The sequence below is a fragment of the Drosophila albomicans genome, chromosome 2L (assembly GCF_009650485.2).
Source record: "Drosophila albomicans strain 15112-1751.03 chromosome 2L, ASM965048v2, whole genome shotgun sequence".
Lineage (NCBI taxonomy): Eukaryota > Metazoa > Arthropoda > Insecta > Diptera > Drosophilidae > Drosophila > Drosophila albomicans.
The window spans coordinates 9,591,050-9,615,381 of NC_047628.2; the positions used below are offsets into that span (position 1 = coordinate 9,591,050).

Below are 24,332 nucleotides of genomic sequence, written 5' to 3' on the forward strand. Positions count from 1 at the left end.
CCATTCGATTTGGCGGCCTGTTTCAGTCTGACGACAACGTTCGTGGCGCGCGGTTGTGCTTTCGCTCTGAGTGCGCAGTGCTGTGCCGTTCAAACTGTAAAGGCTGATCGTGAAAAAACTCGAGAGTTCTTCAAACTGTTGCTAACAGGTTGATGAGTTGCAACTAAACAAAAAAAAATATCAACATAATAACAATATAATTTGGGAAAATGATTACTATGTGTGTGAACTGCAATTTGATGTGATTAGCAATTTGGATTCCGCAAACATTAACAACAAGTTGCATAAATGCAACAACAACTAAGTGAAGAGCACAATTCGTCGCGTGTTTTGCAGCGCGCTAACCGAAAACGCGCGCGTTTTTAACCGCTTGTTGGCAATTTAGTTAGCGAGCAAACTAGCAAATGCGTGTTTATTGTAATTATATTTAAAAGTTACATACAAACACAAGTCGAAAATGTAAAGGCAGGTTATTTATACTCTACTTCAAAACCTGCCACTCCCCCTGGACACAACCCTCGCACACAAACACACATGAACCGCAAATGACCGACGAGACGGTCAATGGTCAACATTCGCGTTGGCATTTCATTTGTTGGGACGCGTGTGTTTTTGATGTATGCGGAACACACAAACACAAACACAGACATACTTAAACATGAAATTTGCCTATAAATGTGTCTGGGACTCTGGTGTTTATTGCCAGCTCGCATACTTATGAATGTGTTGCATAGTTTTAGGCGTGAACAATTGCAATTGCATATTTCATGTTTCATGGCGATGGCTGCAATTTAAAGTTCATTGATATCCATAAACCGCACACTAACGCACTAACGAAGCCGGCAAATATCAAACACAACATACACAACATGCCTACATACATATTTTTCGGAAATACTTATCCATATGTAAATCGGCTCGCACATTATTATTTGTTGCATACTCGTACTTTGATAGATTTTGTGTGAATGTGTGTGTGTGTGGGGGCCAAGCACTTGGACACATTTGGGAGCACATGTTTTTGCGACTATTTTCCCATTTTCGTGTCATTTGCATTTTACATAAAACTTTGTCTGCCATTGTTGTTTTGTTATTCGCTTTTGAGTTGATTGCGATTTCGGTTTTTGGGCCCATGCCAGGTGAATGAGATTGATATATGAAGCAAAAAAGGGGGCTGGGAAATGCGATTTAAAATAATCGAATCGTTCAGCATACCATCAACAACCAAGCGAACACACTGCATTATTCCATTATTACCCCAGCAAGCAAACAAAATCTTTAACGAATTTCCCTGTTTGCCTTTTGATCATTTTGACAGGTTTGATGAAAACAAACGTTGTGTGTTGACCATAAAACACTTTAATGACAATTCTAGGCCAATTTCTTAGGTGATTCGAATACAATGTTTTGTGAATACTGACTAGAAAATGCACTTTAAGAAAGTTGTGTCATATCATTTTGATATTGGGTTTTAAGTAACTAACACTTATTACCTAACTTTTGAGTATAAAAATTGATTTGGATTTTACTTGATGCAATGAAATTTTAATATAAAATATTCTCTTTTTCATTGGTAGTCCTGATTATAAATTTGACATAAATTTGTCAATAATAACTTTAAGAAAAATAGTGACACATGCAGATATTTAAGCTTCATTTGCATTTTTAGAAACAGACTAATTTGAAAGGCTTCATATTTAAAAGGTCTTGCCCAATAGTATTTATTTCTTGATCTGTCAAGTATACGTGAAGGTATTTTTGTTACAAGTTTTGCCGGAATACAAAACAAAAACAATTTAAATTTTATAACCAGATTATAATTATAGAATTAATTAATTACTAACAAACATCTACTTTGCAATTGCAGATAGAATTCAATTGAAAATTGCATTATTTAAATGAAGTTTGTCTTTCTTCAAAAGAAAAAGGAAATTGTTAGTGTCTTTGCATTGTCAATTTAAATTGTATATCCATCGAAAGTGGACACCATATGATGAGGCACTTCATTCTGCACTCTTAACTGAAAAGGACAATCACACAATTATGCCCACACACACACACACACACACAAAACACACACATTCGCATATCAATTGCAAATTTCCAAAGCTCAATTTCAACTGTACTACGTCACAACACCCTGAGTGACTAGTTTAATACCAAGATATAGATGAAGCTCAGCAAAAATCAGAATATTCCCCGCCCCTATATTTTGACATAATAGTCTCCAGACCCCTCCTCCCAGCCACACTCTTTAGTTCAGTGCCTCATTCGTTTGCTTTTGACATGAGAAGGAAAAGTGCAAGCCACTCACAAGACCCCTAAGGCTTATTATGCCTTTCCCAACTGCTCTTGTTGCTGTCGCTGTTGTTGTTGTTGCTGTTGTTAATAACAAGCGATAATAATCAACTTCCGTGCTGAAGGCGCTTATGCGAAAGGAGAAGTGGACGGAATGTGATAGGAGGGCAGAGTGCACAGCGAGGGCAGAGTCTAGAGCAAAACTTTGCATACTTGAAGGTGCCGCCAAGAACTGGAAATTATTTTGCCATACTTTTTGAAATATGCTAATTTTATGCAGTGACCCCGGCATAGCTCAAAAGTATAAAGCAATGCGAAAATATAATACTGAATAATGTCGAAGTTGCATCGCGATAAATGCGAAATATATCACGTGCTAATTAATGTTTATGTTGAAAATTGAAAATTTGTGCTACTGCAACCGCAACTTTGGAGAATAAACCTGGTCGAGTTTGTGTGTTTATATTGAGCATTATTTGCTCAGCATCTGCAACAGAAGTTTAGCAGTTTTGTTTGCAATTTTATGCTGCATAACCTCAGGCGAACACGCAGCGTAAACATAAACAACGCTTGACCTTGTGTGAGTGTGTAGGTGTGTGTATGTGTGCGTGGTTTTCACATGACAACCACATTCGAGTGAGCTGCGAGCAAGTTTTTATGACCATTTCTGTGGCACTCGCACAATTTGCACATCATTTAACAGCTGATTATACAAAGTGTGGACCGCACTTGTTTTTCGGGGCAACCCAGACAGAGAAGGAAAGAGAAAGAGAAAGTGAGCTGAGGTCGACTTTGCATGTCCGAAACTATAAACATAATATACGACAATGAGTTCTCACTGATGCGATAAACAAAGTTCCCTGAGTAGCGCTTATTATGAGCCATAAATTGAAGTTGCCAACAGCTGAGAGTGGATACAAGTAAAGCAGTCCTTGTCTTGCCCAAAAAAATTGGTGTCAAATTACCTTCTTTTTCGAGTTTTATGTTGCTGGAATGTTTTTGCATTCGTTTTTCATTCGTTGCATGTGAATCGGCTTGGCAAAAAATAAAACTCAAATAACTCTCAATGCGAATTAAAGTCCACTTTCTGGCGACCGCAACTGACAGAAACAATTTTAAAATGACATTTCATTAAAATTCTTTACTTTTTTGTTGCTTTCACTTTACTTGTGGCTTTTATTGATTTTTTACATTGTTTAGTGCATTTCAAAAGGTCTACTTTACCTGTGTCCTTCGCTCTGTAGTATGAACTCCGTAACGTAGCTAAAAGACAACACTGAAATGTGTAGCAAATAGGCATACCAATATTATTAATAATTTAGACCATGCGGGCTCATGTCGTTTTAGACGTCACTTGCCTTGGCTCTCTGGCTTCTACCAAGAACTATAGACTATCCGTAGGCGTATGTAAATCTTATTTGTTCATCGAAGCCCTAGCAAGGCTCTAGTTAGTTGTATATGTGTGAGTATTTTAGTGTTGGTGTTAACTATGATAGTGCTATTTGTATAACTAATTGGCACATATTAGGAGGGAGGAAAATAAGCTTACTTCACAAGTAATTTTTGTCAAATGTTTTGCTTTAAAATTAGTTGAGTCAGTTTAGCAATTGGTAAAACTATTTATAGAAAAGACTTTCATTTATAACAAGTAAAATCTTTGAAATTAACATATATTTCAATTGAAAGACAATTTTTTCTCTCTATAAATAAAAATATTCATGGTGCAAAAGTATGCATTTTTTAATTTAATAATAATATTTTGTTAAATATTACCTAAATCCACTTTTACCCTAAAAGAAAATCATACAAAATATTCAAATTTCAAATTGAAAGCAATCTATATTATAAATTGTTCGTCACAAAATGCGTGTTTAATTCAACTACATTCAACTCGATATTTTTTTTTAAAAAATATGCCAAATAGGTGAATATACGACATTTAAAACATACCATTGAGTGCAAAATATACCAGAATGGTAACTGAAGCAACTAAAATCTGACTGTAATATAGATTGTAGCTGTACATCTTATAGTCCCTGAAATCTAGGTGTTTATACGGACGGACGGACAGACACACTACCTTGTCTGCTGTTAAAGTTTATCATATATATAAAAAAAAATATATTACACCATTCTACCTGTAGATTGGAGTATACAAATAGTATCACAATGACAAATTACACTTTTTTCTAACAACTTCTTTAACTCTATTCATATTTAAATTATTAAAAATTAAATAATATTATTAATTATATAAATGTTGTTAACTACTGCTAGTACATACTTTATAAATTGAAATTTCTCAGAGCTCTTTCACAATCCAAACGATTGCAATAAACTTTCTTAGAACATTTATATCTTTCGACAATTGATCCAATTTTAGACTTAATAAAATGAGTTGCAAGTTGATCCTGGGCAGCAGGAACGCAATTACTACTGCATTGCGTCAGAGCCACGCTATCAGCTTACATGTCACATGCACTTCGCCTAATGGTAGGCAATAGAAATGGCGACTGCAACTATTTCAGACTGAGCAGACATATCCATCCGACTTCATACATCGGTGCTGGCTGCACGATTTTATGCTTTATTTACGAGCCCACACACACATACACTCACACATGCATACACTGACTCACACATAGACGATGCGGCAGGCACAAACGAAACATTTCATTTCCGTTCCATAAACAGTTTTGGCCCCGGGGCAACGTTTAAATGCCACAGCAAAAGCAAAATGAAATGAGCAGAGAGACAGCAACATACAACAGGCGGCAGAAACAGTAGGCGAGGGGGACAAGCGGCAAGTGCCCAAGGCAACATGCAACACCTTCGCCAGATAGTTGCAGGTTCTAGTTAATTTCTAGCAGCTGCTTCCCAATACAATTTACACAGTCTGAACACGCAAAACTCTTCGCAAAAATGCCGAGTACGCCTCGCGGCTATGGCAAAGAGACACGAGGTGGGGGACGGCGATTGTCGGGGAAAAATGCCGGGGCCCAATGGGCGCTTTAAACTTGAAACTTTTTAATTTAACGTATTTTCGACGGCATGATTATTGTTTGCCCTGCTGGGCCTGCTATTGTGCTTGCAGTTTCGATTCTGTTTTCAAGCACTTTTGTTGAACTTTCCACTGTTTACACGCACAAATAACAACAACAACCCAGAGGATAAGTTTGCGGCAATAGAGGCGCGCTAATGACTGCCAATTACCAGAAGCAGGAACAATCAACAATCGGGCACTGTAACTGAACCCAAACGGCATCTAGACCTGGTATTGGGTTCATTGCTCACTGAGCATTTTCCTTTGCATATATTTGCATTCCATTTAAGTTCAAGTTTGCGATAAATCATAATACCAGAATTTCCTGCTCCTACAGTTGCCAACTGACAATTGCAAAAAATGTGAATTGTAATACATCAGTAAAATAAAAAATATAAAATACAAATTCCGAAACGCAAGTGATTGAAAATGTCGGCAAAATACTATCAAAGACTTTCAACGAATTACGCTTGGACGTATTTAACAAATGCTTTAGTGCTAATTTTATTAATGTGCCAGAAATGCAGTACACAAAGGATCGAGACGCCAGCTGAAGTCATCGGTAAGTTTGAGTCAATTTTTCTAAAAATTATAACATAATTTTCATTATTGTGAAATATAATCTTTATTTAATAATTATGTATATAGGAATTTTGCCAGATACAAACTAAATAAAATTATTTCGAATTCTTAATAAACATTTACAACAAATAGCAGAATAAAGAAAAATTTTATCTCTTTTGCATATATAAATCACATATACAATTTTTGATTACTTTGAACCCTTCTTAACAACAATTGAATTCACAAGAAATTAATATTATATATAAAACTTAATATAAATGTTATATCTCGTGTTACAAAAAATTGTTGGTTTTAATGTAATTATTGAATGATTACATTAAAACCAAAAATTTGTAACACATTAATTAATAAATATACATAAGAAATTAATATGAAATATAAATTAAATATAAATGTTGTACCTCGTGTAAAATTAAAATTAATGTTTATACAGTAATTCTTGAATACTGTAAATAAATTCCACAATAAATAATAATAATAAATTTCTTATTTATGTAACTATTGAAGCATAATTTAAATATATAATCTAAGTTCAAATCGTATTAATATAATAATACTATTTCTAGAGTTCTAGAATAATCTGAATAAATATTATATTATTTATATACAAAATTTCACTTAAGTTAAAATTATTTTAATATATGCAGCAGTTTAAGCAGTGCAAAGCTAGAGTATTGTGAAAAAATATAAGCAGCTTGTGATATTTGTTAAAATTTACCAAAGTTTATAAAAATCGCATTACTGTAATCGTAATCTCTCAATAAAAGAAGGTGAATAATACACATTTAAATAAGTTATAAGCCACATTAAAGTATAAAGGCACAATTATAGAGTGCTTATATGATAGAAACAAAAACTGAAATCATAACAATAATATAAACACACTCATAATAAGCTTGCAGCTGGTATTTTTATCTTTTTTTCGATTAAATGCCAATTAACTTTGATTCAAGGATATTATTAATATGATAATATGACCACTCTGCTCTATTACAGTTGATCCAAAGTTTAGTTATCCAATCGCAAATGTGACAGCGCCAGTGGGACGTGACGCCTTCCTCACATGTGTGGTGCAGGACTTGGGACCGTATAAGGTAGGCGTAACATCCACATCCTCCTTTCACGAAAAACAAATCGCAGATACACCGTTCGCCCCTCTGGCTCAATTACACACTCAATAAGCAGCCGCACAAGAGCGAACCAACGAGCCAAGCCAGTCGCATTAATATTCATTAGCATTTTACCTGCCACCAGACGGGGGCGCATTCGTAATCTCAAAGACCAAATCTCGACACCCCAAAAAACAACGACAACAATCAGAGTGAAGCACACAATGGCAACAACAATCGCAAGAGGAGCATTGAATGGAAATGAAAGTGAAAATAAAAACATAAATAGGAATATGCAGAGCTTAGCAATAACAAAAGCGAAAATCACATAAAAAGTAATTGAAATATGAGTGAGTAGCAGCAGCAGAGAGAATGAGAATGTGTTAAGCGACTCGTCGGGCAGGCTCAATATACTTCATCATCATATTCTGCAACTGTCTGGCAGTTTGTGAGGGAGTGTGGGAAACAACAGGGGGAGCTATTGAAGCACAAAAGCAAAGCTTTGTTCTGTCACCTCTCACTTCTCATGCTCACAGCCCAATTAGGCGATGTTTTGCTAAGAGATAATTGAGCAGGCACTTGGGTGTAATTACTTATTTAATGCTGACAGCGGTACCAAAAGTTAAATTCCATTCACTGCGTGAATAATGCATGGAACTCACTCCACACTCCCTCTCCATTACACTTATAGATTAGATTTGTATATTTATAAATTGAAATTACTTAAATAGCTTGACGTGTTAACATGTCAGAACGGCTGAGCACCCAAATTGCTTCCCCAAGTCTGCCACATTTACACATGCAAAGTGCCGCAAAGGGGTTAAGGAATCTACTACTTACTATCGTATCGTGTGAGTGTGTTGGGGGATTGGTTATTATTATACCGCATATATATGTTATGTACCAAATATATGTAGTATGTCTGGCTCAGCTTGCACACTGCGTGCTTTATCGCATAATAATTTACCAGTGTAATTGTACAATTACTCTGCCTACTATATACTATACATAAATATATATTTGCAGCTGACTGTGTGCGTGACATGCAGCCAAAAGCTAGTTATGAGAATAAGTGAACACTTTTAAAATTGTTCTCAGAATAGATTCTGAATTGTATTTTTCCATTTTTTGTTTTTGGTAATTGTGAAACCATACATGCTTACTCATATGGTATTTAATTGCTACATCTGAACTATTATAACCATGCCATTTCAGTATTTGTAGACCGTTGATATTTTCATGAAATCACAGTCATTATTAATGCTCAAGTGTATAGAAAAACAGTACTATACACATTATTGACATTAAAATAGCCAAGATAAATTTCACTATTAAAGAAAATTTCTTAGTTTTTTTTTTTTTGTATTATTATTAATTATAAATTTTCTTTGAAAGAATATTAAACTAAAGCTCAGTTTATTTTCAATGCAACAGCTTTTTCTATTCTGAACAACTTTCTGTGTGAAGAACATTAAAATGTGTCAAGGTTATATTTGAATTTCAATATGTTGCCTATTTTGTATTTGATTTTGAATATATTTATACTAGTAATTAAACAACTAAATTTTAATATTAGCTATAAAAGTATATGCTCTATAAATTTGTATTAAAACACACAAAAAAAAATGTTGTATATTGACCCAAAAGTGACTAAAATTCCTTTTATTAGCATTTGTCATTGATGCAGAGCAAATGAAAATACTTAATTATGTTAATATTTGATCGAATGTTAGTTATACAGCTATATAATAAAATAAAAGAGCACATAATATTTTAATATATAGCTCGTGTCAGCTGTTAATTCCCATTTCCAATACATTTTCCTTTTAAATAAATGACTTTATTGGTATAAAATTATTACAGGTTGCGTGGCTGCGAGTCGACACACAGACGATTCTGACCATACAGAATCATGTGATAACCAAAAATCAAAGGATTGGCATTGCCAACTCGGAGCACAAGACCTGGACAATGCGGATTAGGGATATCAAGGAGTCAGATAAAGGATGGTGAGTGATATAACTGATCACGATAATAATTATTTCACTCACTTATGGTAATTTTATTTGCCAGGTATATGTGCCAAATAAATACGGATCCAATGAAAAGTCAAATGGGATATCTGGACGTTGTGGGTAAGTAACCAGAAGACAGGAATAAAGAGTCCGGAAGGCAGCAATAAAAAAATACAAACTTTTCCTTTTCCATTTGGTTTGTCAAACAATCATACGCCTCGTTGCCAGGGTGCAAAGGCATTGTTCGAAGCGGCATTCGCATTTGGTTCTCACGAATAAACGTCGAGAATGAGAATTAAGAGAATAACATTAAACGCGAATGCTAGACGAAAGATACCCTGTAATTCTCACACAATTTTTGAAGGAGATAAAAGTATTTTTAATATTTTTGAACTTAATTTTTTAAAAAATTGTGCACTGAATAGTCAGTTGCTTTCTTGCATATAACACTTCAATATATCCTTTGACTCTAGGAATTGCGGAGTATATAAATAAATCTGCCACGTTGCCAACAAAACGTTTCCGCATCGCAGCAACAAGAGAACGGAATTGAGTTCGCTTCGTGGTTTATGAAATTTCAGTGGCTAATGCACACAACGAACCGTGGAAGCATCGAGTGACCGACCCTGATAGACCACTCCAAACGTTTCTCCTCTCCCCTTTTCGCTCCCCACCACCAATTGTGACTGCTTAAACATGTTTAACCGTCCAGTGAACCGCGAAAATTGTTGATTTTGAATTAAAACGGTGCAGCGAAAGCAGACGTAAGAAATGCGTCCGGCCTAGGCTCTGGCCTGTTAGCCAGTTGTCCATTTGTGGTCTTCCAGCTGACCTCCTTACCCTCTCTCCCTCTCTCTCTCTCTTCCTCTCTTAGTGGCTCTCTGTTAGTTGCCTAAATACCTTTCGCTGGCAAATCTAAATCAACGCGCTAAATATTTTAGCCACCATTGCAGCCCGGAGCTCGAAGTCGCTGGCAAACACGAAAAAGTATAATCAACTGTGTGTATTTGCAGTGGATAATCAGCGCACCACAGCAACACACAGCAAGCACTCGACGAGTGAAATGGGAGAGATGGGGAAAGGTGTGCGACTCGTGCAGATGATTTTCGTGACCAAGTGCAGTTAAACAGCCGACGACAAACGGCAGCGGCCGTTCAGTTGGCAGCTCCGTCCGTCCGAATGCCATTTCCCACACACTCACACACATACATATATGCATAAATACTTCGACATAAATAAATATGGTATATACATACATATTTCAATACATGTATATGTATGTGCGAAAACACTCACAAATTGTGTTGCGCACCCATACAAGAGATACTCTGGTTCGACATTTAAGCTGATGAAACTCTTTTGTAGCGACAATGCGAGTTGCATATTGAGATTTTAGCACTCAATAATTTTCACTGAAGTGCGAGACACAAATTTGCAATCATTAGAATCACTTGAATTGCACAATACAAGTTTAATTGAAATTAATGTCTTAAAGGAATATATATAATTACGGACAGACAATTATGAACAGTAATTCAGATAACAAAAAGCAGAGCAAATTATCGCGCATGAAAAATAAAGTATACGATTTCCATACAATTCTTTTAATGTAATATATACAACTGATATATGACTAGTAGTAAAACGTGAGGTAATTATTATGGAGCTAATTTAAAAAAAAAAATTGAATGTATTATAACATAATGCCCCTTATGGAAAATTAAGTATACGCTTAGTGTAAAGTTGATCGTTAACCACTTTTAATAAGAACCGTGCGGCATTGTTCTTAAAATATACAAAAAAAATTAAAAAATCTATTGAAGAATATAAAGTTTATTTATTATAAGCGTATTATATTGAAAATAAGCCAGCACAAAGATATAATAATATTACCGGTAGCGGGTATACAAATTAAGTATACGTGTAGTAAAACTTGTATATTATATATGAGGAATATTCTGGAGGTATAAGAATAATCGTACTTATCTACAATTTAGTATTTTTCGCCTTAATAATTTATGGAAATATAAATAATCATTTCTGAAAATTAATCACATCCGATTGTTTTATATTTTTAAATTCATATTTAATACTGATATTCAAGTTTTTATAGAATTATTATTGTCTGGTTGTTCGGAAATTACATATTAGAAAAACATGTGTAGTTTTTTTAATTTAAGCAAAAAAACTTAATGTAATATTATCCAACTAATCAAATCAGAAATTGTTATCTTTATTGTTGGCATTTTAGCCACTCTTTACCTATGGTAAATGTCCAGTTCATCCCTTGTCCGTTTGTTGTCCCCTCGCCTTTGTTCTAACCTTGGCCACTTAATGACCGTTCAGTGGTCAGCCGAGTTCAGCATACGACTACAAATGTGTATAGCACAGAGCAGAGCAGAGCAGCGCAGAGCACAGCTGGTTGCCTCGGTTTGTGGCGACGGCACCTTCCCTTGGCATAACAAGCTCTTTGTCAACACCAGCACATTTTTTGGTCATTTACTGACCACATAATTGCGGCGTATTATATGCATATAGTACAAACACACACACATACATCCAACAGGCACCTATTTGGCCTATGTCCCACCCTCTGTTCGCATTGTTCATTCCCCCTGATACTTGAACGTCATTATTACATTCTCTGGTTCTGGTTCATAGGTTTTCCGCTGAGGTCGCCCACATTCAACGGCGTGTCCCTGGTCATATGCCATATAATATATATAATTTTGTTTTTATGAAAAGTTTGTCCTTACGAACAAAGGCGCCGACAAGGACTCATTTCGTTTGGCAGGGATATCTTTTGGGACACCGTGAACGAACGAATACGAATATGAATATGAATATGCTCAGCTTGCTGAGTGAAAAATGAATGCAAATTATTTAAATATTACAAATTTTAAATAATTATTTAAAAATGCGTGACAATGCTGCTCAACTTTCCATCTCACTCTACTCAATATTGTGTTTTCTCTCTTTCTCTTTTCATGGAATTTTTGCGCAAAAATAAACAACAACAAAAATTATTTGCTATAAACATTATCTGACAACAACAACTACAACGGCAAACGTCTGGTGGCGCCCTCGATTGCTGCTGCTGCTGCTGCTGCTACAGTACCGCCGGATATCCTAGATTATCCTACAAGCACGGACATGGTCGTACGCGAGGGCAGCAACGTGACGCTCAAATGCGCTGCTACCGGTTCACCAGAGCCGACAATTACATGGCGACGTGAAAGTGGAGTGGCCATCGAGTTGGCCAACGGCGAGGAGGGTAAGTCAGCAGTCGACAGTCGACAGTCGGCAGCCAGCAGTCTGCAGTCAGCAGCATTGCCAATGGCTTTGGGATTCAGTTTTTGGGTTTTTGCACTACATATCACTATGGCCATATGCATGCAATGGCTCACTCGATCTCTCTCTCTCTCTTTCTCTGCATCTCTCCAACTCTCTACTTCGCTCACTCTTTCTCTTTCTCGCTTAATGTGTGCAAGTGGTAAGTACTTTTTGCTGTTGTTGCCGCCTGCTGTATGAGGTTTGCCAGCCAACATTTTGGAGTACTTTTACACAAAAAGGCAAGCGTACAGCGTCAGTACTCCTGGCACCACCCACCTGGCAACCAGTCAGCCCGCCAACTGGGTAACTGGCCAGCCACTGGGTTATGGCCCCGCAGACAAGTGCACCACAGCAGAGCAGCGGGTACGTGGCCATCACAAGAGCACCTGTTTCAACCTGCATACTCTTTTTGTGCGAGTGTCGATGTGTTGCTGTGTTCCTCACGTCCTCTTCCATTCTCCTTCTCATCCTGCTGGGCTCAGTCTTGTGTTTGATGACTGCACTGGCAGAATTAGCGCGTGGTTAGTCAGCGTGTGGCCAAGTTGCTGCAGCAGTCCTAATTGGCCTTGAAGGGTCTGCGAGCGGGGTTAACAAACTGAAACCTTGTAAATCAAAGCTTGATTTAGGGCAATTTTGTAGTAAACTGTTTCTTCAAATTGAATTTGTGGAATCTGTTAAACTATACTATAATGAGCACTTGTGAATGCATCTTGGAGAGTACTTGTAAAGTCAAAATTAAACTCATAAACGCGTTTTTTATATTTATAAGTGTATTATTGAGGATGATCATTAATTAGTTCATTCATGAATGTATTCATTTATTATCATGAATACCTTTTAGAATGCACCTGTGAATACGCTTGTGAATATACTCATGTATACACTCACAAATGGATTCATGAGTAAACTAATGAAAATACCTACGATTACACTATTAAATATTCACAAAATAACTTATATGAATACACTTAAGTAATATCATGTAAAAATAATGTCAATGCATTTCTGAAGACTCCTAATTATGCAATTTTTATATACGGACAAGAACTTACTTTAATAATGTAATTAACAATCTAAGTAAGACAGTTATTTGCGTCAGTGTAGATCATTGCATGAACTATACCACATAAACAAGTCGAGTCCCATCAAAGTCCACACGAAAGGCCAAAATCAAAGGTTGCCTGAATAAAAAAAGGAGCACATTGCAAAAAATGCAAACCCGTGAACACGAAAACAGCCAAAGCGGTCAAAAAAAAGAGAAGCAAAACACATAAAACAAAAATCAGCATAAATAGTAGAACAAAAGTTGGCAGAATGACCTTTTCAGTATGGCTTAAAATGTCTGCCACCCCAAGCAAAGGCTTGTTCAGGAGCCATTGAAGTACCTGCAATGCTTTTTAATACACGATGTGTGTGTGTATGTGTGCTCCCATTAAGTATGATATTCGAGGGCCAAGCATAATCACTATATCGTTGTGTTTGTGACATAATTGAGAAATTAACTAATTAGGGATACAAAAAAGTTGAATTCTAGACAGTAAGTTCTTTACTGAAATGTTTTTAAAAACATAAGATTTTTTAACTTTTTAATCCGAACCCACAAATTACAATATAACGATTTTATTTTTCAGAGAATTATTTATACAATAATTATCTGTTTCATATTGATGGTCATCTAAAGTTCATTAAAATTTGAAACATCTTAATTTTATTAAATTGGTTCGAATAAATTATTTCATAAAAATATCCCATTGTTAGAGTACCTATTCTGTTTTTTGTTTTAAAATTGCGCATCTGTTTTGTGGGGCAAAAGTTTTTTATTTGAAATTTGATTATTCGTTGTGGGTATTCGTTTTGCTTCAAATGAAATTCTGGCGCCAGAGAGTAAAGTTTTTATGCTATTTTAGCGTGGCGCGACTTTGCTGTTGATTTCAAGCAAATTACACGTTTTTCGTGGCTATTACGTTTAATGGCCGCACAAAAAGAGTGTGGCTAATAAGCAATGTGGCCATATTTAGAGTCCGCATTAAAGCCACAGAGACCAACAACGACACCGGCCTACGACCCGACCTGGGCAAATCAATAAACGAAAAATCAGCTTATTACTCGACTACATATTCTATACGCCCGCTAACCTTTTCATACGTAACAATATCAAGCGCAAACTAGCCAGTACTTCCGTTTCCGGTTCACCCAAACAAACACACACACACACATCTGGAAACACACATTCGAAAGAGATAGAGAATATTCGTATCATCATCATCATCATTGGGCAGCGTGCTGCAAGTCTGTGCAACTGCCGGCTTAACCAACAACTATGCAATTTATATAATAAAACCCGAGTTCGACTATCAAACCAGGATGTTTGCGTGGACCTTTGCTGTGCCCCATTTATCCCATTCCAGCAACTAACGGCTGCACAGCATCATAAAAGTCGCTGAAAGTTTGGCGTTTTGTATGCAACTTTTTGTTGCCCCTCTTGGTGGGTGTAGTGCAATATGAAAGAGCTTAGGCGAATGTAATAACTATCATTACATGGCTAAACATTTTGTAGATACATTTGTAGTTATGGCTCTTTCGAAATTTCATAGGTGGCTGTTGCTTGCTGAGTTTTTATCTGACCGTTAACTTTTGCGAGCGCGTTTACTTCATGAATGGCTTCTACAAATTTTAAATTTTACTTTTAATCAACATATTTAATAATTCAAAATGCTATACAAAATTGTAATTCTAGATACTTTAATTGTGTTAAAAAATGTGTAAGAAAAAGAATATTGTTTCGTAGTCTGTAAAATTTCTAATTGATATCTATTTACACATTGTATTTGTGGGTTATTAACAATAATTAAATTATATGTATGTATTATAAAACAATATTCTATTTATTTGCAGTCCCCAGCATCGAGGGCACCGATCTCATAATACCTAGAGTTAAGCGCCAGCACATGGGCGCATATTTATGCATTGCTTCAAATGGAGTACCGCCATCAGTGAGCAAGAGAATAACACTAGTTGTACACTGTGAGTATAAGTAATATTTGAATAAAAAAATGTACCAAAATACTTTCATTACTTTAATTTGAAGTAATATAATATAATAAATATTAAAAAAATGAATAAAATAATAAGATCGTTTTTTGTTTTAACATCTTAAAAGTTATAAAATATATTTTTTGCACTATTTTTTGACAGTTCCACCAATGATCACTGTGCAGAATCAACTGATTGGCGCCGTCGAAGGCAAGGGAGTTACCCTCGAATGCCAATCAGAAGCTTATCCTAAATCCATTAACTATTGGACACGTGAGCGAGGCGAAATCGTGCCGCCAGGTAAATTATTAATTTTCAAATGCAAAAGGAACATTTTAATTCGCTTGAAAAGTTTTTCTCAGATTATATGCATTTAATAGTATTTTCAAATTTTAAGCAAATGTTTTGTTTGTCAGTTGTTTTTTTTTTGTTGCGCATGTTGACGAAAATTATCATTAACATTTCATAATCCATTACAAACACATTAGCTGGCCAGATCCCGCATTTGCCCTCACAAAGTCAGTATTTACCCGGCAACACTCAAAAATGAATGGCCCCGTATAGAGCCAGCAACAAACTAAACCTGATGACCGTAGAGTGCGAATAAAAAAAGTTTTTAATTAGCTTATTTAGTAATATGAGTGTGAATGACCTTCTCCCAACCCGATCCACAACCTAACCTAATCATGGCTGTCTGCCACACTGCTGTGGTTTTTACACTGTCTGCGGCATGCGTGTTTTTAGGTTGACTTCAACTCCATCCAAATCCATTTCGTTTCATTTTAAATTTGTGATAAATGCAAATAAATTTCATTTACATTTTGTTTCGGACACTTTTTAATTGGCAGCTCAAAACAGCAGCACAATTTCAGTTTCCCCTGTCCGCTGCTGTCTTTGAACTCAATGCGGAGTGTGATATGAGTTCGTGCATAAATTTCATGCCTGCCTGCCAGTCTGACTGTCAGCGACATTGTTCAAACTTTGCATATATTTTTTGGAGGCAATGCACATGACGTGGCTTAAATGATTTAATAATGCAAAAATTCAATTAAGAATTAATTAGTTTAATATTTTAATGAATAATACAACATTATCGAACTATATATTTACAGGCGGCAAGTATTCAGCAAATGTTACAGAGATTGCCGGATATCGCAGTTCGATGAAGCTGCACATAAATCCTTTATCGCTAGCCGAATTTGGAGCTTATCGTTGTGTTGCCAAGAATTCACTAGGCGATACCGATGGCACCATTAAGCTTTACAGTAAGCACATTTAACTAACACTTAATAGTTTAAAACTAAAACAAAGATCCCACAGGAATACCGCCCAATGCTGTTAACTATGTGGAGAATTTCGATGCGCGGCACAAAGGTAAGTGAAAACAGAAAGAGAAACATTTTTAAGGAAGTACAAATATAGGGTTCACTTGCGCAGAAAGTCAAAACACTTATAAACGAATTCAAAAGGAAGGCGCGAGAATTAAGCGAGATTTAATAGCCACTCGGCATAAATTTCAGATGAGCGGCAAATATTTCACTTTGCCCCGCTGAAAACAACAACAAGAAAAAAACGTGAACTGGGAGAAAAGACATAAATAATTTATTTGGCATGCAAATCCGTTTCGAAATCGTCAGGTGAACAGACAGTCAGGCCACAAAGAAGGGGACTGAAAATGGAAAATGGAAAATCAACAAAAACTGAATATGCATTAAGAATAAAATAGTATTTTAGTAGAAGTTTGCTCGGAGATGCTCTCAATTTTCATTTTTTTCCTTTGCTTGGTGAAAGCCGCAAAACTAAACCGCAAATTCAATAATTTCCCTCAAACACACAAACACAGGCAAAAAGCGTACGAAAAGCTCCGAAATGTATCATTCATCCAGGGCGCAGGAGCACAGCGGCGAGGACACCGAGAATCCTGGCAAGCGAAAAGGTAAGCCAAGTCGATGTGCTCATCCCCAGTTGGGTGTGCGTCGCACCGATTAGGGTTACGGGCCATATTTCAAGCATATATGGACGACCCAACACCCACAGCACACCCTTAGCCCTCAACCTACAGCTTAACAGGCCACTTGAGACACGACAAATGCCATAAAAAAGCAGAGAAACGTAACCTAGGTAGGGACATTGTGAGTTGAGCGGTTTTCACCGCTTGTTTAACAGATTTTCACACTAATTTGCCAGCCACAAGACCAATAAAAATCCACAATATAAGAAAAGGTTGTGCAAACAAGCTGAAAAAATCGTAGCATACTTTTTGGGGCAGGTAAAAGTTTTTCTTCGTTTTGCGGAGCCCGCATAATTGTATATCAATAAACACGGTCGGTTTGGCTTTATGGCAATTTAATGATTTGTAAATACTTTGGATACAATCAAATAAAATCTTTTGTGACCGAAATTCCAGCAGAGAGAGGCAAACCGCATTTGAAGAATGGGCAATAAAACTCAGTTTAAGTGCTTGAAGTATTTTTTTTTTTCGTTTTTATTTTGATTGCTTAATTGAGTTATGTATCTGTAATTGAGAAGTGTGCCCAAATGCAAGTTCGATTTTCTAAGTTTTCAAGTAGATGAATGAGGCATTTTCTGACTTTTTACTTTAAATTGAACGATTGTTAAAGAAGAGTCAATAATAAATATTTATTGTCAGAAATTCAATAATCTTTTAGTAGCAAACATACAGTAAATATCGTTAGTCTTAGGTCAATCTACCAGCTAACGAAATCACTACCTAGCTAAGCACAACAACTGCTCAATGCGTCACCCGAGCATCACACGAAAGCTTAACCAATTTCCGCTGTTAAACCGCCAAGTCCATAAACATTTTCCATCACTTTTCCACAACTCGTTTTCTCAACGCTTGCACCCTTAGCTGATTTGAGTCTCAGTGCGGAGAGCATTGACAGCATGTACGGAACATCCTCAGCTGCGTCGCAGCATCCCAGACGTCCCAGGCAGACGCTGAGTTGCCTGATCCCAATGCTGCCACTTGTGGTGATGTTGCTACTGATGAGGATGACGACATCATCGCCTTCGACGTCATCGTCGTCGTTGTTGACGACATTGACGAGGCAACTGCGAAAAATTCAGCTGACATTGTTGCCACAAACACTGACACATGTTTGACATAGACGCGAAGCGCTAACTGAGATTAAGCTGATGAAGAGTCCGGATGAGGATGAGTTCGATATGGAGATGATGCTGGCCATGCTGGCAATGCGATGATGGCGCTTGGCTTGATTGGGTTTGTCAATGCCAAAATGCCAAGCTGATTTATGGCAACTAGCTTAGTTAAAGTTGAACGATATATTCGTGCATATATCATATATATCATATATAGCATACGTTGATACGATGGTCAAGTCACAGAACATATTGTAGCAACTAATGATTAAGTCAAACAGGCTTCCTAATCCCTACGCGTGCATGTTCAAGCTGTTGAATTCTATGTATCGATAAGTGCAGCTTAATGTCAGCAATATTGTAATATAACACATGTACATTTAGTACATTTAGTAGCAATAATTCAATATAATCAATAATTATGCAAGTTGCATGAGACTTTATGGCACATGTACATAAGCGAACAGCAAAAGATATTTTATTTCTTTAAGAGAGAGCGTGACGAGAACGACGTCTATTGTAAATTTGTATAAACCATGTGAGACTGTATGTGTGCAAAGTAATATTTAATTGCAAGCAAATTCAATTGAAATTGAATAGTTTTTAAGGCATTTCGCGAGCCACAAAACTTGGAGCGGGCTGAATTCAATATGCTTCTCAAATTGTATTAAATAATTTTAAATTGTAAAAATGATATTGTATTCAAAATAGAAAAAAAAAACTAGAATGAAAAACATGCTCAGCAGCTGGCTGTGTATGTGTTGAAAAATAATTAAATACATTAAATGCAGAACTTAACCATATGCATTGAAAAATATAAATATCTAAAAGAACCGGATTTTTTTTTAATTTCTTCTCTGTCAACCGTTCCAAGCAATTTTAATTCAATGAAAAAATATGCATATCATTTACTTAACTTATGTATTTAATATAGCCAACATTATTGAAAACGAAACGAAATGAAAAAATATATATCAGATATATATATCGAGTTATTTGTTTGACAAGCAATTACAAATTTACAAGTTTATAGTGTAAATTATATAAACGTATACTTATTATATTAAAGGCACTAACAAATATTAATGAAACACAGCTTAAACGTATTTAATTTACTGCAAAAACTATTTAATCAATTCATTACAATATAAAACATATTATATATTGCATATTTATTTAGAGCAAAAACAAAAAAAAAACGTGTATATTAAATTGAAAAATCGTTATACAAAGGCATAGCATGAGTTGAATGTACGCAGACCTGTTTCCCTGCCACATTTTCCTAAAATGGAAATAAATGTCAATGAAATTCCGGCATCTACTTACTCTGTGGTTTTGTGTGCTATTTTTGTGGAATTCCGTCGATGTGGACGACAATTGAAAATGTGTATGTGTACGTCTAAATAGCAACTTGTAGTATTTAAGTGTAAGAAGCAACACATGTAAATGGCAAAAATCGACAGGAATATTTATAAAATAAATAAACGTTAATGCGTTAAGTGAAAGAACGTTCAGTTGATTGTTGTTGTTATTGTTGTTCTTATGTTAGGTGAATGGGTTTTATGAGTGAGTTAAACTGCTTACAAAACAAAACGAATGGCAGCTAAGTTGATTTACGCTCAACAGACCATCAAAATGCCAGGAATGCGCATAAATTTGAAATATATTCAAGTGAACACTAAAAAATCAAATTAAAACAAGCCAACTAATTCCAAATAAATCCAAAATTCTTTCATTAAGACTCCTTTAAGTGCAGGCCAGCACGCAAAAATACCTGAAACAGCAATGGAAACTGAAACTGAACCAAACACACAAAAACACAACAACACTCCTCAAACCCACAGCTAATAAAAAGCCAAGCACTTTGGCTGTGTGTGCGTGTGAGTGTATTACGAGTAGTTTTTATTACATTTGTTTCCAGGAATTTTCAAACATGGCAAAAGAGCTGCAACCACAGCGGCAACCATCTCTCCTCCCATCGACAATCGCGCTTCATATCCAACGCGTTTTTCACTGTTTTTCTTCTTCCTTATTTTTTATTTGGTTAACATGTGTACAGTGTACTCTGAGCCCTCCCCTTACCCTTGGACTGCTTCAATGTCCAGAGTGTTGGGAGCAAATGTCTGTCAGTTATTTTTGCATATATTACGTATAAATCTCAAGGTTAAAATGTAGTAAATATGCATCATAGATGCATGCATGGCTTACTAAAGCCCTTTTGCAACACTGACTACACGCTCTCACACATATACGGACGCTCAGGCTTGCATATATGTATATATGTAGTACGTAAGAGTATATTGACTCACTTACCCGTATAATGCGAATTTTAATCATATCAAACTGCAATGGGGTATTAATCCTTTGCATCCTGATTGCAAAATGCGAAGCACAAAAAAGTGAGCGGCCAAAGTGCCCAAAGAGATCAATTTTTGCTCGAAAAAACGTTCGTTGAAATATCGTGATTTCAATGTTATTATATTTACATATAAGTCACTTTCATTTTTTATTTTCAACAAATCTTTTTTTAGCAGAATTTCATTTATTATTAAAGAAAAGCGCATATTAATTCTGATATTAAATATGAATGCTTCCTGAAAATCCATCAAAATAACCAGAGCAGCAACAATAATAATAAGAGCCTTTACTCATGTCCACGGTAACCGATAGCTTGTTATCAGTTGTGTATTTCATTTGAATGAAAGTAATCTGCGAATTATCGAGGCATGCTACTAAAAAATAGTTGATTCGAATAAAACAAAAGAAATCAACAAGAGGACTAATTACACGAATATTGGAAAAGAATGGCATACTTAAAGCTACCCAAATTCAATTAGGAAAAGTATAAAACCTTGAACAACCTGCAATTTCTAAGACATTTATTTATTGGAACCTGTAGCACCGTGCTAATTGCTACCTGAGCGCGTCTCACTTGAAATTCAATTAACAACTGGCCAGCAATTATGTAACTCAACTTTTAGATACGCTTCCAACTACACACAAAATTAACATAATTACAACAAAAAAATGTGCCAAAAAGGAAGAACAACGAGGACACAGTGAACAGGAGAATAAACTGGAAGGGGAAGGGGAGATTGCGAAATGGAAGCACCTGGCGTCAGCTGGCGGCTCTACACACAATTAACATTACTTAAATACACATTAAGGTTAAAGACGCTCAATTTTTTCATGTTTTGGGGCTATTTTTCCATCGCCGAGTTGTTTATCAGAACTTTCTGGGGCTGCCCAGCTCGCGGAGGGGAGCTATAAAAATTGCGTGACGCAGCGAAAGAAAACATTTGAACAAAAAGCAAAAAAGAGAGTAACATTGATACAGTTGACAGTGATCAACTACAAGATATCCTGGTAAAGTAAAGTAATTATTTTATTTAGCTAAAATAAAAAATAATACATTTTGTTAAGCTAATTGCTTAGTTTCAAATATACTTTATTTAGTCATATATATTTTATATTTCAAAAACAATAGCAATACTTTTTTGGATCTTTATTTCTCTTCATATATTTAATTGTCTATATACATTAATGGAGGTGTCATATTTCATTATCAGCAGTATTATTTTTTCTTTCTTCATGTAAATTTTATATTCAAATATTGATAGTAATAGGATTTTATGCACACATTTTGTATCAAATTAATATTTTTACTACAAAATTTCATATATAATTTTTTTTTAATAATTTATTTGAATATAGTATTTTAGGATTAATATTAATCAGATTTTTTAATAACTAACGTAAGCTCTGAGATAATTTTACTACTCTGTTTTTCTCTCGCCGATTGTCCGCCAATTTTTATAAAGCTGAAAAACGTAAAGCCCTCTCGTGCACTCTTAAATCTACAGGGTATATGGAATAAAAATACAAAGCGAAAGCTGCCAAAACTGAAAGAGAGAAATCGGAAAACGGCGTCGACAACAACGTCAGCGGAAGGGCAATGAAAATAAACACAGTAATTAAGTTAATGAGCATTTTGAGATTTATTATTAATTTTCTTTGTGCGGCGACAGCAAACAGCACCGCAAGCAAATCATTTTGAATTTTCTGTTTTTTCGTGGTTATTTATTATAATTGTTGGTCGCCCAGTAATTGTTGTTGCTGTTCCTGTTACTGTTACCTTTGCCGTTGACTGCTTTTGATTTGCATTTAAAATGCGCAAATTTGCGTTAATCTGCATAAATTTCTTTTTTGTTTGCCAATGTTTGCATTATGCCATATTTGTATTTTTTCGACTTCTCCCTTCAGTAAGTCCTTAATTGTTATTTAAATGCTGCGATACAAGTATTTTTTCAAATGCTAACATAATTTTTTGCAAGCGCCAAGAAGCCTTCCGGAAATTGTTTTTTAATTTATAGTTGGTCATAAAAGTCAACCTATGCCGCACATTAACATTTTATCATTGTCATTGCTGTGATTATGGCATCATATGAGTTCCACATCCTCTTCTCCGTTTACTGGGTCTACAATGGGCCATTAGTTGTTTCTGTGCTTGGTCGTGCTCACTTTTTATGATACCGCATTAAAGTTTATAACGCAGGAAAAGAAAAGGAAAATGGCACAACAAAATGCTAAAATGTAAATAAATCGCAAAGCCGAAAAAAAGTAAAGCGAATTAAAGCGAAATTTCTTTGCCGTAAAATTGCTTAGTTTATAAGTCGGAGTACTCAATAGCCAAGCATTACCAAGAAGAACTATAATGATACTGATGATGCCTAAAAGCGATTAACATCACATGCTAGAGGTAAACAAATTGCCGCAACTTAGTAGACAATAGCAGACACAACAACTTAGGACGATAGACTAATCACCTAAAAGGTAGAAAAGACGCACAACAAATCTACTTATTACTATCTATTCTCTCTCTCCCTTTCTCTCCACATGTAAACAAAACTACAATTAATCAAAGATTTCGCCTCGCCGGACTTTATTACACGCAGCTTTGGTTAATTGCATAAATAAAAGTCCTAGCGGAGTAAGGAGCTTAATTAAGCCTCCGATGTCCAGTCGCAATCTCAAACTCCCCCACTGGGCCTGACAAATAAATAATAAGAGCACAAATTGACACCGGCAATACATGCCCATATCCTGATAGAAAAAGTTTACAATAGACAAGCACACAAACTGGTAAACAAGGAAATTTAGTCGTTGGAACGGTCATTCATACTAACATATACTATATTTAAGTTCGAAATGTTGTTTGGAAAAAGCCATTACAAAGACAAGGCCAAAGGTTATCGAAAAGCCCAGTGTGTTCAGCTTGAGTTTGGGGTCCCTGCTGAGGGTCGTCAAGGCAGGCTTTTATTAATAATCTGCGCTGCCAAAGGATAGAGGCAGTGAACAAGGTTGGAGATGGAAGGTGGAGTCGGAAATATCCACTTATATGAAATGTCCGTGGTCTGTAATTAAACCGATTATAATTGCTATTGCTGGGATATGTGAAAAATACACTGTGCGAAAAGTTCTCGTATTTTCAATAACTCGTACTTTTTACTCAAAACAATAAAGTGAAAATCAAAATGCTTTAATACTTTATTAGTATATAATTATAATAGAAAACAAGAAAGCTACAGTCGAGTGTAAAATTCGCGCTTCGAATTTTGAATAAATATACAGAATTAATATACCAAAAAATACCAAAAATATACCGAAGGCTATTTAACGTATATTTATGCAGAACAGTACAGATTGTCACCCAAAGCAACTAAGAGTAAGTATCAAAAATTTCAAGCCAACTTGATCTGCTTGCAAACATAACATTTGAGAAACAGTATATCT

At 35.6% G+C, this 24,332-nt stretch overlaps 1 protein-coding gene across 4 annotated transcripts; it reads left to right on the forward strand.

Moving 5' to 3' along the window:
* The first annotated feature begins 40 nt into the window (after nt 1-40).
* Nucleotides 41-20,040, forward strand: LOC117565370 (limbic system-associated membrane protein). Of its 4 annotated transcripts, none has more exons than XM_052002698.1 (12): nt 41-459; nt 5,679-5,903; nt 6,923-7,020; nt 8,899-9,044; nt 9,109-9,170; nt 12,166-12,324; nt 15,279-15,407; nt 15,579-15,716; nt 16,529-16,681; nt 16,737-16,790; nt 17,260-17,352; nt 18,289-20,040. In XM_052002698.1, the coding sequence occupies exons 2-12, from the start codon at nt 5,771-5,773 to the stop codon at nt 18,540-18,542; spliced, it is 1,419 nt and encodes a 472-aa protein (XP_051858658.1). In that variant the 5' UTR covers nt 41-459; nt 5,679-5,770; the 3' UTR covers nt 18,543-20,040. The 4 variants fall into 4 exon arrangements, with proteins under 4 accessions (XP_051858658.1, XP_034100325.1, XP_051858660.1 ...); XM_034244434.2 differs by having other exon boundaries at nt 41-148; XM_052002699.1 differs by lacking the exon at nt 41-459 and adding an exon at nt 5,329-5,572.
* Nucleotides 20,041-24,332: the final 4,292 nt, after the last annotated feature.